Here is a 14,192-nt window from a genome sequence, read left to right as displayed (position 1 = left end):
AGGAGTAATGGCCCATACTGAGTCTGCCAGTAAAGGGGACGGAAGTTGGGAGGTGGTCGGTGTTGAACAAGGGCCTCTAATGATGCCCATCAACTAGAGTTGAACCTTGCAGGTAGCTCCTTCTTAGGACAGCTGAGAATGCTGGGTTTTGAGGAATGGGCGCAGCATTTCCCTCAGAACACATCATGTTCCATAAGCATTTGTTTTTGAAAACACAGTTGAGTTTGGCAAATCTCTGCTGTCAAAAATCTTCAGGCAGTAACCATATTTCTTTAAATTGAACTTTTTTTCTTTTTGTCAAATGGCATATACACTCTTCTGAAAGGCCTGCTCTGAGTAACAAGAAATCTCAGCTTAGCTCTATAACCTACTGGGCTGTTACCTCGCCCAGTTCTTTGTAGAGGAGACATAGAGTGCGTGTCAAAGGCATCATGAGCCTCCCCAGCTGCCTGGCAGGGTTGGAGGAGCCCCAGGGACACAGAGCCTGGCAGCTCTGTCGCCCCTTGAGACCAGCAGCATTGAGTGCCCCTCAGATTATGTGAGACAGAGACGCAGTGCCCACCATGATCGTGGAGATGTGAGCATGAGGGGCATGAGGAGGACTGTCCTTGGTTTGCACGTGTTCCTCACAGAGACACTAAGACAGGAACACGGACAGGTGCACAGACCAGTCTGAAGCTCACCTGTTTGCACTGCCTGTCCTGCTGCCCCCACAGCAGCCACTGGGAGGCAACCTCGGGCACCAGTTTTTATCTCCAGCTTGTACCCCAAAAGGGCTAGTGACTGTGAAGAGATAGACATAATTCCGGCATCACTAGGAACTTACATATTTCAGTGTATGTGAGATCACATATAAATACGAGCCAGGCAGGAAGAATTGCACCTGGTGGGCACTCAAGTGTCTGTGGAACAACTTGAGTTGATACTGGGCCTCTCTATGCTCCCTTTACAAGAGGAAAGGTAATAATAGCCCCCTGCATTGCTTCAGGACGGCCTTTCCTAACATGTCTATTCATTCCTGTGACCAAAAATTGGGCTGAAAGTTCACATGGACAAAGTAGGCAACAGAAGTATCTGGTTTACAACTATGACTTGGCCTCTGGCTTTGGCTGGCCATGCAGTGTCTGTGGAAACTAAGTATAAAAGGTCTTGCCGAAGCCGGTTTGGCTCAGTGGATAGAGCGTCGGCCTGTGGACTGAAAGGTCCCGGGTTCGATTCCGGTCAAGGGCATGTACCTGGGTTGCGGGCACATCCCCGGTGGGAGATGTGCAGGAGGCAGCTGATCGATGTTTCTCTCTCATCGATGTTTCTAACTTTCTATCTCTCTCCCTTCCTCTCTGTAAAAAATCAATAAAATATATTTAAAAAAAAAAAAAGGTCTTTAACACTGGCCTATGTGGCTCAGGGGTTAGAGCATCAGCCCGCTCACTCACAGGTTCCATTCCTGGTCAAGGGCACTTACCTGGCTGGCAGGCTCTATTCCCTGTCCCAGACAGGCAAGGGCGGTGGCAACCAATCAATGTGTCTTTCTCATATCGATGTTTTCTCTCTCTCTCTCTCTCTCTCTCTCTCTCTCTCTCTCTCTCTCTCCGCCACCCACCACCTTCCTTTCACTCTCTCTAAAAATTAATGGGAAAAATTTCCTCAGGTGAAGATTTAAAAAAAAAATGAATTTGAAAAATGGATGCAATCTGTCGTTTCTAACAGTTGTTACTGTTAACAGTTACAAAGCACTTACACAATTTACTTCTTCAGATTTACCTGGAAAGGGTCATGCGTTATGCAACTATTGACTTGTGTCCCACTAATTGGAAAAGAATGCTTTTGGGAGCTGCTACTGTTGCCTATGAGTTGTGGGACAAACAGGCTCTGTGGGATGTGCCCTACTGCCAGCTCATCAACAACATCATTACAGTCGAGGACATGTGAGTTTGTAAGCTTTTGGTAAACTTCCTAACCGTTTTCTCATACCTCATTCCCCCATAAAGTTTACATGTTAAGAAATATTTTTAAAGGTTACATTGTGCAGAGAAATGAAATAGGCATAAAATTACATGCTTCTTTCTATCCACCTTTCATATAACATTCATATTCCTCGTCATTAATTAGTTGGTCTTGATATGTTTTTGTAAAGTGTGCATGGTAATTTGAAATGTGTTTTCCTGGTGTTTTTCACAAACGTTTTACAAGCTAACTACCAGAACAACAGTACAATAACTATCTTCATGGCTTTCTTAACGCCATCTCCCAGCTCCAGTCTATTTTTAGGGACAGACACTGGCTTTGAAATAAATGTTTGGCCACTGTTAGCATCTTAGGGCCTCTAGACTATTGAGGGTTATAGCTTAAATCTGACCCCCACATTGTACCCTGTGTCTGACCCACACATTTTACTGGTCTTTCCCTCTTTTTCATCTGAAGTTCTGTTGTTCAGAAAACCATGGAAGAAAATTGGCCCCATATAAAGGTTTCAGACCTCTGTGTGCTCTCCTGCCCTTTTAAGAGAATTGCACGTGTTTACAAATAGGTCTGAGGACTTTGAAAGCTCCTACCTCTCAGGCAGCAGAGAAGCCTCACTGGGCATTGCCCAGTGCCCACCCCATTGGAGAGTTTCCCGGGCACTAAGCAACCACAGCAGTGCCTTGTGGGGGCCATAGGTTAACCACGCGGGGGCCCCTCCGAGGTGGCATGGGCGTGAGAGTGAAACACCAGCCTTACGGAGGGCTTTCGATCTGGCCACACTGACTGCTGTGGAGGGCTCTGCGGGTGGTCGGCAGGATGAGCCGCAGAGGTATCTCCAGCAGACTCTCAGAGCACCCACCTGCTGACAGTGAACCTGTCTTTGTGGATGGCATTTAGGATCAGGTGAAAGCACACATCTCTACTAGGTTGAAGGCATAGGAAGGTCAAGATCCTCACGGGCAGAGGCAAGAGTTTGGTTTTGGAACCTTTGCTCATGACTGGATGAGTCTCATGCAGAATCACCTAAGTGCATGGTGAGGCTACTGGTGTCTAAGGGACGGGACGGAGATTCTCAGCAGCTGGCAAAGTGGCTTTTGGTAAAGGGCGTAGGTCTGGGGCCAGGATGGCTAGTTGTAAACAATGCTTTTTGTGAATGAACAGAGGAACCCCAGGAGCTCTGTGTGTAACAGGCTGCTTTTGTTTATGACCTTTGCCAGTTGGAAGACTTGACACCAGTGTTTAGTGCACATTGGTTTTGTCCCCCTGTTGTTGACTACCATTTGGAATGGTCACATTTTGCATCTAAATTGAAAATTCATGTCTATCAGCTTTTCTTAAAATTTCACAACATCTATGTGTGTTTTTAGATTATTATTTCCCTTCAGAAGCATAAATAAAACGGAGCAACTGATATTCAGAAAATTTGACTGTAAATGGTAGGCTGTTCAACTCACCATTAAAAAAATAAACAGAAGATGCATATTCTGTAGTCATGCTTTTCTTCCATGATTAAACGTCTATAATAGACATCTGTTAATCCTATGAAGGGACTGTATTTGTACACAATTAAAAGATAGTACTGGAGGAAATATAGAAGGGATAGTAAAGTTTATTTATTCCTGTAGGAAATAAGTCCTGATTAGCTGATTATCAAAACATGATCTGATTACATGTCTATATGAATAGGAAAATAATTTGGAAATAGGTTTTTTTGGGTTTAAAGTTTAACAAATAAGAAAATCTATCGGCTCCTATTCTGACCGCTCTCCATACAGGAGAATATCCACTTTCATCGACCTGTCCAGTGGGTAACATATTAAAGCTTTAACCTAAGAAAACAGGTTTGTTAGAATTCAAGCCTCTCTCATGATTGTTCTGGTGTTTGTCATTTTTATAGAACTAACTCTATCACAGTAGTGCTGTGCAAGTAGAACAATTTACTCTCATTATATATTTATTTATTCAGCAAATGACAGGAGTCTGTCACATAGCAAAGTACTGCTCCCAAATTTCCTTTTGCACTTTATTGAACTCACCCCTGTGGGCAGGCTCCCCTCTGCTCAGGCAGGGGCAGGGGTGCTGAGCAGGGCAGGACGCAGCCCCACGTGGGAGAACACGGTTGGAGTCTGGCTCCGTGCCCATCAGAGGTCCAGTCCTAAAGGCTGCTTAGTCCAGCCAGGTCATCTATGTTTCCTGTTTCTGCTTTTCATAGTTTAAAAAGTGCAGCCTGTCCTATCAGTAGGATTAAGGTGAACAGAAACTTCCCTTTTGTCCTCTGCTGTTAGTCCCATGCACTGGGTAGGGAAGGGATTTTTTTCCCCCATAAAATGTGGCTTGCTTATTTATTTATTTACTAGAGGCCCGAGGCACAAAATTTGTGCACTTGGGAGGGGGGTTCCTCAGCCCGCCACAGATCGGTGGCCTGGGCCTTCCTCTTTGGGGTGATCACGGAGCCCCGCAATTGATTGCCCCGCTGGCCTGGGACTCCCTCTGCCAGGCAATCATGGGGTGATAGTGGCCCCCCCCCGACCAATCACATGGGTTGATTTGCATATTATGCTTTTATTATAAAATATTTATTTATTTATTTTTGATGAATCCTTGTTGCCTCAAGAATGTTGCCCCCTCAGATAGTAGTGGTGGCTTCCCATGGATCCCTTCGCTGCGGTGGTGATGTGCTCACTTCATTTGTTGGTACTTCTCTACTTCCACAAGCCCCTGCCTGTGATGGGCCTGGTGAAAATGCCTGCAAGTTGGTTAGGGCCCAGGAGCAGCATACATCACTCCTTTCATCTGAACACTACAGCGGGCCCTGGTCAGTGAGCCAGGAGCACGAATCCACAGCCGCACTCAAGGGACTCTGAGCCCCCAAGTCAGCAGCAGGAGAGCAAAAGGGGGCGGTCACCCCTTCACACTCCTCCCAACTCCAAGTGCTGGGATGCAGGAGGGACCTCAAAGAGCTGCACCTGGTTTGATGGTTAGAGTCTTAGTACAGCTGGGTAACCTTTACGTGTTTCAAAACACAATTTAGAGTCATCCTTGTAGCGCAGAGTGACATTTTTGAAGGTAGCCCAGATGACTAAAATGTTCTGTGTCGATTTTGTCTCCTCCTCCTCCCATAGGAATGAGATAGAAATGCAGTTTTTAAATTACATCCAGTTTGATACTGATATTCCTGCCAGTCTCTTTGCCAAATATTACTTTGACCTTCGATATGTAAGCCATAGAAACAACCTGCTTGTTTTATTTTAACATCTTTGCAAAGAAAGAGCACAGAACCCAGAGGTAAGGCTGTGGAGTCACTAAGTGGGGTTTTCTGTCTGTTCCCTGAGCCAACATCTGTTGATAAATTCTATGAAGCGATGATTAGGACAATGGAAAGCTTTTTAAAATTAACACATTAAAGAAGAGCTTCTGAACCCTTTTTGCATCATATTGCTGGTGCTTTATGGTTTATACAGGATCCCTCATTATCAAAAAACTCTACATCTCTTTTTTGTGACCCTAATTCAGAATATTTTAAATCTCAATCTGTTAATGGTTTTCCATGTAGCCCTCTATCCTTTCTTATAACCATGTATTTCTTATAATTGTATAACTAATCATATCTACAAACATAATCCACTTCCCACTCGTAAATTAGTTTGCAAATATTTATCACATTTTGGTCCCATGAGTTTATTAGACAGAATATTAGTGACTAACCTGAGGGACCTATATTTAGAATGTATAGTGTGTCTTGCAAATACTGACTGTAGAGAGTACATGGTGTTTTAATGGAAATGGCAAAGATCATGGGATAAAGTAATATTTGTGGCTTATGAATTCTGGTGAGAATACAACAAAATTATTCACAACTGAAATGGACACTTTTAACACGGATACTGTCTGTGGTACTTTGGTGGCACTTTAGAATAAGACGTATTTCTACCATAATTAACGTGCAAGTGAAATAGGTCCTTATGATGCTTCAGTCATTAGACCTTCCCTACCTTCCAGTGAAGTTCAGCACATGCCCATTCATTACAGTTTGCTTGGAGTAGATAGTAACTAGTGAAGATTGGATAGAATTTGAATAGCTCACAAAACACTGATTTTGCCCAAGTGTCTGTTTAGTATGTTTACAGAACAAATGTACAGGCAACAGATGATACTGTTCTTTGCTATCATTAAGAACCCAACATTTAAATAATTCTAAATTCCCTTGCTCTGGCAATCTCATTATAGCCCTTAAGGGACTTCCCTTTGTGAATTTGCAGAAACAGACAGACACAGAACCTGGCAGTGTAGACCGCAGCTACCCAAAGGGGCAGGAACTATGCGCTATATAAAGGAGTGTGAACGTGTGGCTATCAATGATGCTTTTTTTAAAGGTTGGAATCCTTTTTTTTAAATTGTGCCTTCTTTGTATTGGGTTTCCTTTCCTAGGCTATTTCCAGAGGCGGTCAAGAAAAAGACCTGTGCAAAGCTGCTATAGAAAGATCTCTTAGTGCCCTGACCAGTTTGGCTCAGTGGGTAGAGCATTGGCCTGCGAACTGAAGGATCCCAGGTTCGATTCCGGTCAAGGGCATGTATCTTGGTTGTGGACACATCCCCGGTATGGGGTGTGCAGGAGGCAGCTGATCAATGTTTCTCTCTTATCGACGTTTCTAACTCTCTATCCCTCTACCTTCCTCTCTGTAAAAAATCAGTAAAATATATTTTTAAAAAAAGATCTTTTAGCGCTGACAATGTTATTGGCATGCAACGCACAAAGCCATGCTCTCTAAAGAAAAGGAGGGGTTGTAACATCATGAGACCCTCATCTACAAAAACTACAGAAATACCACCTCTCCTTCTCAAAAGCAGTGGTAACAAGCAGTTAAAGAAACAAAGGGGGACCCTGGCTGGTTTGCCTCAGGATTAGAGCATCACCCCACTTACCTCAGGGATGTGGGTTCGATTCCCAGGCAAGGACATGTACCTGGGTAGCCAGTTTGATCCCTGGCCCCAGTTGGGACCTGTATAGGAGGCAACCAGTCGATGTCTCTCTCACATAGATGTTTCTCCCTCCTTCTCTCCATCCCTCCCTTCCACTCTTTCTAGAAATTAATGGGAAAAATATCCTAAAGTGAGGATTAGAAAAGAAAAAAGGAAAGAAAGAGAGAAACAAGAGGAGTGTCCCACATGTCTTAGTACAATTTTAAGATTTGATATTGTGGGTGAATCGAAGATGGTGGCATAGGTAAACACCGGAGACTGCTGCCGCAAACAACCACTTCAAAAATACAACTAAAAGACGGAACGGACATCAACCAGAACCACAGGAAGGCTGGCTGAGGAAAGACTCTTCAACTAGAAGGAAAAACAACAGCATTACGAGGCTCAGAGGAGGCGCAGTGTGGAAAATTTAAAGGTACGGTGGTGCGGTGGTGCGCGCGCAAAGCGGGCTGGTGGCTGAGGGCGCGGTTGTCGTTTTCAATCAGAAGGGAGTCTCAGACTCTGGGCTACAGATCCGGGCAAGTCTCTAGGGACCCAGACTCAAACGGGAGAAGCGGGACTGTCTGGCTACGGTCCCTCCGAGGTTTGCAGCGGTTGCTGGGACAGAGAGGCAGAGCCCCTGGGGACGGACTGAGAGCAGCCATAGTGGCTCCCTCCGCCCGCCCTGTTGAGCCCGCCCCGCCCAAGCCCTGCGCAGAGCCATTTGCCGGATAGCCTCAGGCAAAGGCTAGATTAGCACCTCCCCAGAGGACAGAAGTTTTCCACACAGCTGATTCTCATAGCCAGTCGGCCTGATGGTCAAATCCCTCTAGTATTAACTACAACAATCAAGGCTTAACTAGAACAAGACTGTGCACAAAGACCACAAGGGGGTGCACCAAGAAAGTATAAAAGATGCGGAGACAAAAAAACATGACAGAAATGGAGGATATGGAGCTAAAAATCGCAATTTTGAGGGCTTGCAATAAACTTGAGCAGAGCCTCATGAAAACTAATGAGACCCTCGATGCTATGATAAAGAAACTAGAAAGTAAGCATACATGGACTGAAATAAAGAATATTATACCCAATAGCAGACCAGAGGAGCACAAGAATCAAGCCAAAGATTTGAAATTCGAAGAAGCAAAAAACACCCAACTGGAAAAGCAAAATGAAAAAAGAATCCGAAAGTGTGAAGATAGTGTAAGGAGCCTCTGGGACAGCTTCAAGCGGACCAACATCAGAATAATAGGAGTGCCAGAAGATGAGAGACAGCAAGATATTGAAAACCTATTTCAAGAAATAATGGCAGAAAACTTCCCCCATCTGGTGAAAGAAATGGACTTACAGGTCCAAGAAGCGCAGAGAACCCCAAACAAAAGGAATCCAAAGAGGACCACACCAAGACACATCATAATTAAAATGCCAAGAGCAAAAGACAAAGAGAGAATCTTAAAAGCAGCAAGAGAAAGAGACTCAATTACCTACAAGGGAATACCCATACGACTGTCAGCTGATTTCTCAACAGAAACTTTGCAGGCCAGAAGGGAATGGAAAGAAATATTCAAAGTGATGAATACCAAAAACCTACAACCAAGATTACTTTATCCAGCAAAGCTATTATTCAGAATTGAAGGTCAGATAAAGAGCTTCACAGATAAGGAAAAGCTAAAGGAGTTCATCACCACTAAACCAGTATTATACGAAATGCTGAACGGTATCCTTTAAGAAGAGGAAGAAGAAAAAGGTAAAGATACAAATTGTGAACAACAAACATGCATCTATCAACAAGTGAATCTAAGAATCAAGTGAATAAATAATCTGATGTACAGAATGAACTGGTGATTATAATGAATCAGGGATATAGAAAGGGAATGGACTGACTATTCTTGGGGGGGAAAGGGGAATGGGAGATGCGGGAAGAGACTGGACAAAAATCGTGCACCTATGGATGAGGACAGTGGGTGGGGAGTGAGGGCGGAGGGTGGGGCGGGAACTGGAAGGAGGGGAGTTATGGGGGGGGGGGAAGAGGAACAAATGTAATCTGAACAATAAAGATTTAATTTAAAAAAAAAGATTTGATATTGTGTGCTTGGGCATTCAAGGAACCCCTGCAGAAGTATAAATGCTAAAATTTATAAAACACCACTTAAAATTTAATTAGAAAACTTTGTGGCAATGACCCAAGATGGCTGTTTAGGAAAACGTGGGTAATCACCACCTTCCACAACTATATCAAAATTAAAAACTGAAATAAAGAGCAGCTGTTATTCAGAGCTGCCTGAAATCTGGCTGAATAGAAGTCCTACATCTAGAGAAGTAAAATAGGAAGTACATTGACACTGGTAGGAAGGGCAAAGGCATGGAACTGGATGGTCTGGCACACATCAGAGGAGAAAAAGAAAAATAATCTAAAAATGTGGAGATGGTATAAGGAGCCTGTGGGCAACTTCAAGGATACCCATATTCACATCATGGGGCTGCCTGGAGGAGGAGAGGCAGAGCAAGTTATAGAAAATCTATTTGAAGAAATAATGATGGAAAACTTCCCTTGCCTGGTAAAAGAAGGCCATGAAGCGCAGGGAGTCCCAAACAAGAGGAACCCAAAGAGGCCCACAGCAAGACACATCATAATTAAAATGCCATGGGTTAAAGACAGAGAGAGAACCTAAAGAGCAGCAAGAGAAAAACAGTGACCTACACGGGAGCACCCATATAACTTTCAGCTGATTTCTCCACAGAAACTGCAGACCAGAGGGAATGGCAAGAAATACCCAAAGTTCTTTGAAGAGTAGCAAGGAACTACACCTGAGATTACGCTATCTAGCAAAGCTCTCATTTAGAATTAAAAGTCAGAGAAAGAGCTTCACAGACAAGAAAAAGCTTCACAACCAAGCCAATATTACATGAAATGTTGAAGGGTCTTCTTTAAGAACAAGAGAAGGAAAAGAGGAGGAGGAGGAGGAGAAGGGAGAAGAGATTTAAAAAATATGAACACTAAAACAGCAATAAATACATATGTATCCACAATTGAACCTAAAAATCAAAAGAACAAGGAATCTAATGAATAAATTAAACTGATGAATAAAATAAAACCAGAGGCATGGAACAACTGAAAAATCTCAGAGGCAAAGGAGTAGTGGAGGTGGGAAGAGATTAACCAAAGATCTTATATACTTATATGCATTACCTTTGAACACAAACAATAGGATAGTGAAGGCCTGGGGCAGGGTAGGAAGGGGAGGGCAGTGCTGGAGGGGGGAAGAGGGACATCTGTAATACTCTCAACAGTAAAGATTTTAAAAAATAAAATTTAATTACATTTCTCTTAAACTTAGTTTTGTAAGTTGTAAATAATAAGCTTTTAATTTTCTTGAAGGCCCCTCTTGAAGATGGCAAAGATTGGCTTAAACAAAGGAGTTTAATATTTAAATATTAAGCATTATATTTGTTTCAGCCGTTGGATGAAACAAAATAGCTTAATATTTCAATATGCCACATATCAAACCTTTTTGATTCAACCCTCTTTGGCTGAAACAAAAAAATTCTGTTTTTAATATTAAATATTTTGTTTCAACCACGATTGGCCAAAATGTATTAAAATTTTAATAGTGAGCTGTCTTGTTTCAGCCAATTATTTGCATCTTGAAGAGGGGTCTGAAACAAACAATTAAAATTAAAAGCTTAATATTTAAAATTTATCAAATTAAATAGGTTTAAAAGAAATTTAAACTTTCCAATGATGTTTTGTAAATCAGTAGCATGTATACATCTACAAGAGCCAAAGCTTAAATTGTACTAAGACTTTGTACCTTGCATTTTTACAGAAATGTCCCCCTCTTTTAAAAATAGTTCTCTGAGGTGGAGATCCAAGGTACTGGAGATCCACCAGTCGGTGGAAGTTACCCTCACCTCTTCCCAGGACCAAACTGGAATCTACACTAATAAAAGACAAAGATGCTAATTGACCATACCTTTGCTATACCCATCAGCCAATCAGAAGAGTATGCAAAGTAACCCAACAAAGATGGCTGTTAAATATGCATACTGCAGGCGGGGCGGGGCAGCGCCATCTGCCACATGCCCCGCCTCCATCCGGGCCTGCCGTGGCGACCCAGGGCGGCGGGGTGAGGCAGCGCCATCTGCCACCCGCCCCACCGTGGGATCGGGCCTGCAGTGGACAACTCGGAGTGCCAGTGCAGTGGGACGGGTCAGGGACATCTGCCGCCCACCCCACCGCGGGATTGGGCCTGCCCTGGGAGACCCGGGGCACCCAGCGTGGCAGGGTGGGGCAGCACCATCCGCCGCCCGCCCCACGGTGGGATCGGGCCTGCCGTGGGTAACACGGAGTGCCCGTGCAGTGGGACAGGTCAGGGACATCTGCCACCCACCCCACCGCGGGATTGGGCCTGCCCTGGGAGACCCGGGGAGGCGGGGCAGGCACCATGGGATAGGGTCTGCCATCTGCCACCCGGGGAGCGGTCCTAAGCCAGCAGGTGGTAATCTCCCGAGGGGTCCCAGACTGTGAGAGGGCACAGGTCTGGTAGGAAAGGCTGAAGGTAGGTGTAGACAATGCACGTTTGTGTATTTAATTTTACACTTGGAGGTTGTTGTTTTTTTTAAATAAATCTTTGTTGTTCAGATAAAAAAAAAGTTTAAAGCAGAGGAACACATTTGCTCTCTGTGGCTGTGGCCATCTTCTTCCCTAGTATTCTCTCATACTTGGACAGCCAGACAGTCCATTCTGAGTCCCCGTCCTCACCTTCACAGGTCACCGTGTGCCTGCGGAAGAAGGAGGAAGATTTTGAGATTCAGCAATGATGCCCGGTACCTGCCACACCCAGACCTGAGGAAGCTGCAATGACTAGATCTGCCTGAGGCCCCTGTTCCCATCCAGGGCCCAAAGGAGCTTGGCTGGACCAGAAGTCAACCACACTGATCTGTCACATTCTCTGGGCCCTTCTTAACATGGCCCCTGTCTGGTTCACAGGAAACTAAGATAAAATTCTTCCCCTTCATTAAGTCCTGAAGGAAACTGCTAGTTCCGGCTTGTCTTGTGGTTTCATATCCCTTTATCTCTCAGGAACTCCACAGTTGGCTAAACTGGAGCAGAAATTGCCTCAGTATAACACTGCATGCTCTTCAGCTCGAGGTTTCCCTTCTTATGAAACTTTGCAGCACACCTCCCCTGACCTGTGTCAGCACCCACACTTACCTCTGTGCCTCCATTTCCCCACCCCCAAAGCCCAGGCATCTCAAGTGCCCTTTGCTCCACTTCATTCTCTGAAGTTCAGACTCATCAGGACTTCCAGATCAACCTGCCTCTCTGGAACCCCTTTCCCCATGGTTCTCCAAGATGGAAAATAAGCCAGGATGGAAGGAATGGCTTAGACATGACTCTGCATTCAGCCCTGGGAATTGGAACGTGAGATGACTAGATTTCTAGGAAGACTGAATTTAGAGTAACACTCTAGTAGTAGAAAGATGGTGTCTACTTTGGATGTACAGGTGAATAAAACGGGGGGAATATGAGATAATGAGTCTTTTTTTCATATTTCTCTGCAAAAAATTCAACAAGACAGATATAACAGGAGCCCCCCCCCCCAATAAGCAGCTCAAAGCATTGCAGGTACGGGGCCAGCTGTGTCATCCTGTTCTGCATTTGTAGAAACAGATTGTGTGATCTCTACACCTTTTGCAGATGACCGGATCTGAAGATACCAAAGGGCTAAAAATTAATGTCCAACTAATGCCAACCATTCCATTTATGAATGTATGTATGTATGTATGTATGTATGTATGTTTTGGTGTGAACTTCTGCTCCTCAGTCTTAGAGCAGTCATCCTCTGAGAATGTACTTCAATAGATTATAATAATGATAATAAGAGCTACCATTATTGACAACTTCATATCTGCTAAGCAACATGATTGACAAGTTCAGAATGCATTGTCTCAGTTATACTACCATCCTTGGGGCTTTAATTCCATGTTGTTCCCATAAATATATGGAGGCTAAGAAATATTAAATAGTAAGGAAGGAAAAATAATTGCTAAGAAACTAAACATCTACCCTAGCTACCCATCAAAGAAAGAGATAAAGACATTTTCTAACATATAGACAGTCTCAAAGTTGACCTCCCTTAGGCCTTTATTGAGAAAACCAATAAAGAATGTGCATCAAGAATAAGAAATGTGAACCCAGAAAATCATAACATTGGTCATGAGAAGGATAAAACAAAGTATATGAAAATTAGTATTCATTTGAAAAAAAGATATTAAATACACATTCTACCAAAATTCAAGCACCAAGGGGACAGTAGTTTGAAAAGAGCATCAGAGACAAACAGGGAGGAACTGAATTGTCTAGCTTCAGAGTGAGAGCTGGACGGATGGCTCTGTCTGGGACAGAAGTGCTGGTGGAGGCCATGGTTTCTTTGTTGAGCTCTCTCCCCACCCTGCCTGCAGGCACAGGCAGTGCCAAGTCTGAGTCTCCATCAACCTGGTAACACCACTTGCCTCACCTGGTGATTCCATGAGACTGGGCTCCATGCAACTCACACAGGCCAGAACCTCCTTCGCCAGCTCTTCCTCACACACAGCTGGCCTCTGCCTGTGCTGTGGGCTTTCCTAAGACCTCTGAAAGGTCATAAAGCCCAAACAAGCAGCTGCTGGACTCAGAGTGCACTGTATGTCCTGCTAAGTGGTCCCAAGCTTGGGGCACAAGTGGCAGCTGGCATCGATTTGCAGCAGAGCCTCGCCCAAGCAAATCTGAGCGCAGCACAGGCAGCTACCAACTGTAGATTGCTTTTTAGCTCCCACCATGTACCCCAGGCCCAGTACAGGAATCCGCTGACCTTGGCTTTCACCAGAGGCCTTCCCAAGAAGCCCAAATAGCAACACACCTGGTGGCCAGCTTAGAGCACTCCAGAGACCAGCCATTTAGCACCCCAGTGACACATACAAGAGTGGACTAGGCTGGCACCAGAGCCCCACTAAGGTGAATCCCACTCCTTGGTGTTAGCCCTCCCACAACAGCTCATCCACTGTAGTCACAGCCAGTCCTCACAACCAGTCAGCCTGAGGGTCAGTCCCATCTCCTGACCTGCCAACAACAATGATGGCTCAATTTCACACAGCACACACAAAATCCTGCAGGACAACATGGCCATTGGGCCCCAGAATTGCCAATTCCCAACCTGTCCAGCAGGCAGGAGGTGCAGCATGAGACCCAGGAATCAGGAGAACCCCTTTGGGAAAGGGCCATGTTAGGA

General features: G+C 44.5%; 1 protein-coding gene across 1 annotated transcript in view; it reads left to right on the top strand.

Moving 5' to 3' along the window:
- Positions 1–11,742, top strand: part of LOC102441259 (cyclin-Y-like protein 1) — a 30,117-nt gene extending 18,375 nt beyond the window's left edge. Inside the window, 4 exon segments of the mRNA XM_023743801.1 lie at positions 1,756–1,925; positions 5,085–5,247; positions 6,391–6,473; positions 11,631–11,742. Coding sequence (XP_023599569.1) covers positions 1,756–1,925; positions 5,085–5,247; positions 6,391–6,473; positions 11,631–11,742 — 528 coding nt within the window.
- Positions 11,743–14,192: the final 2,450 nt, after the last annotated feature.

This window comes from Myotis lucifugus, unplaced genomic scaffold, assembly GCF_000147115.1.
Source record: "Myotis lucifugus unplaced genomic scaffold, Myoluc2.0 scaffold_414, whole genome shotgun sequence".
Lineage (NCBI taxonomy): Eukaryota > Metazoa > Chordata > Mammalia > Chiroptera > Vespertilionidae > Myotis > Myotis lucifugus.
The sequence above is the reverse complement of the archived record's forward strand: the minus strand, read 5'-3'. Positions and strand labels throughout refer to the sequence as shown.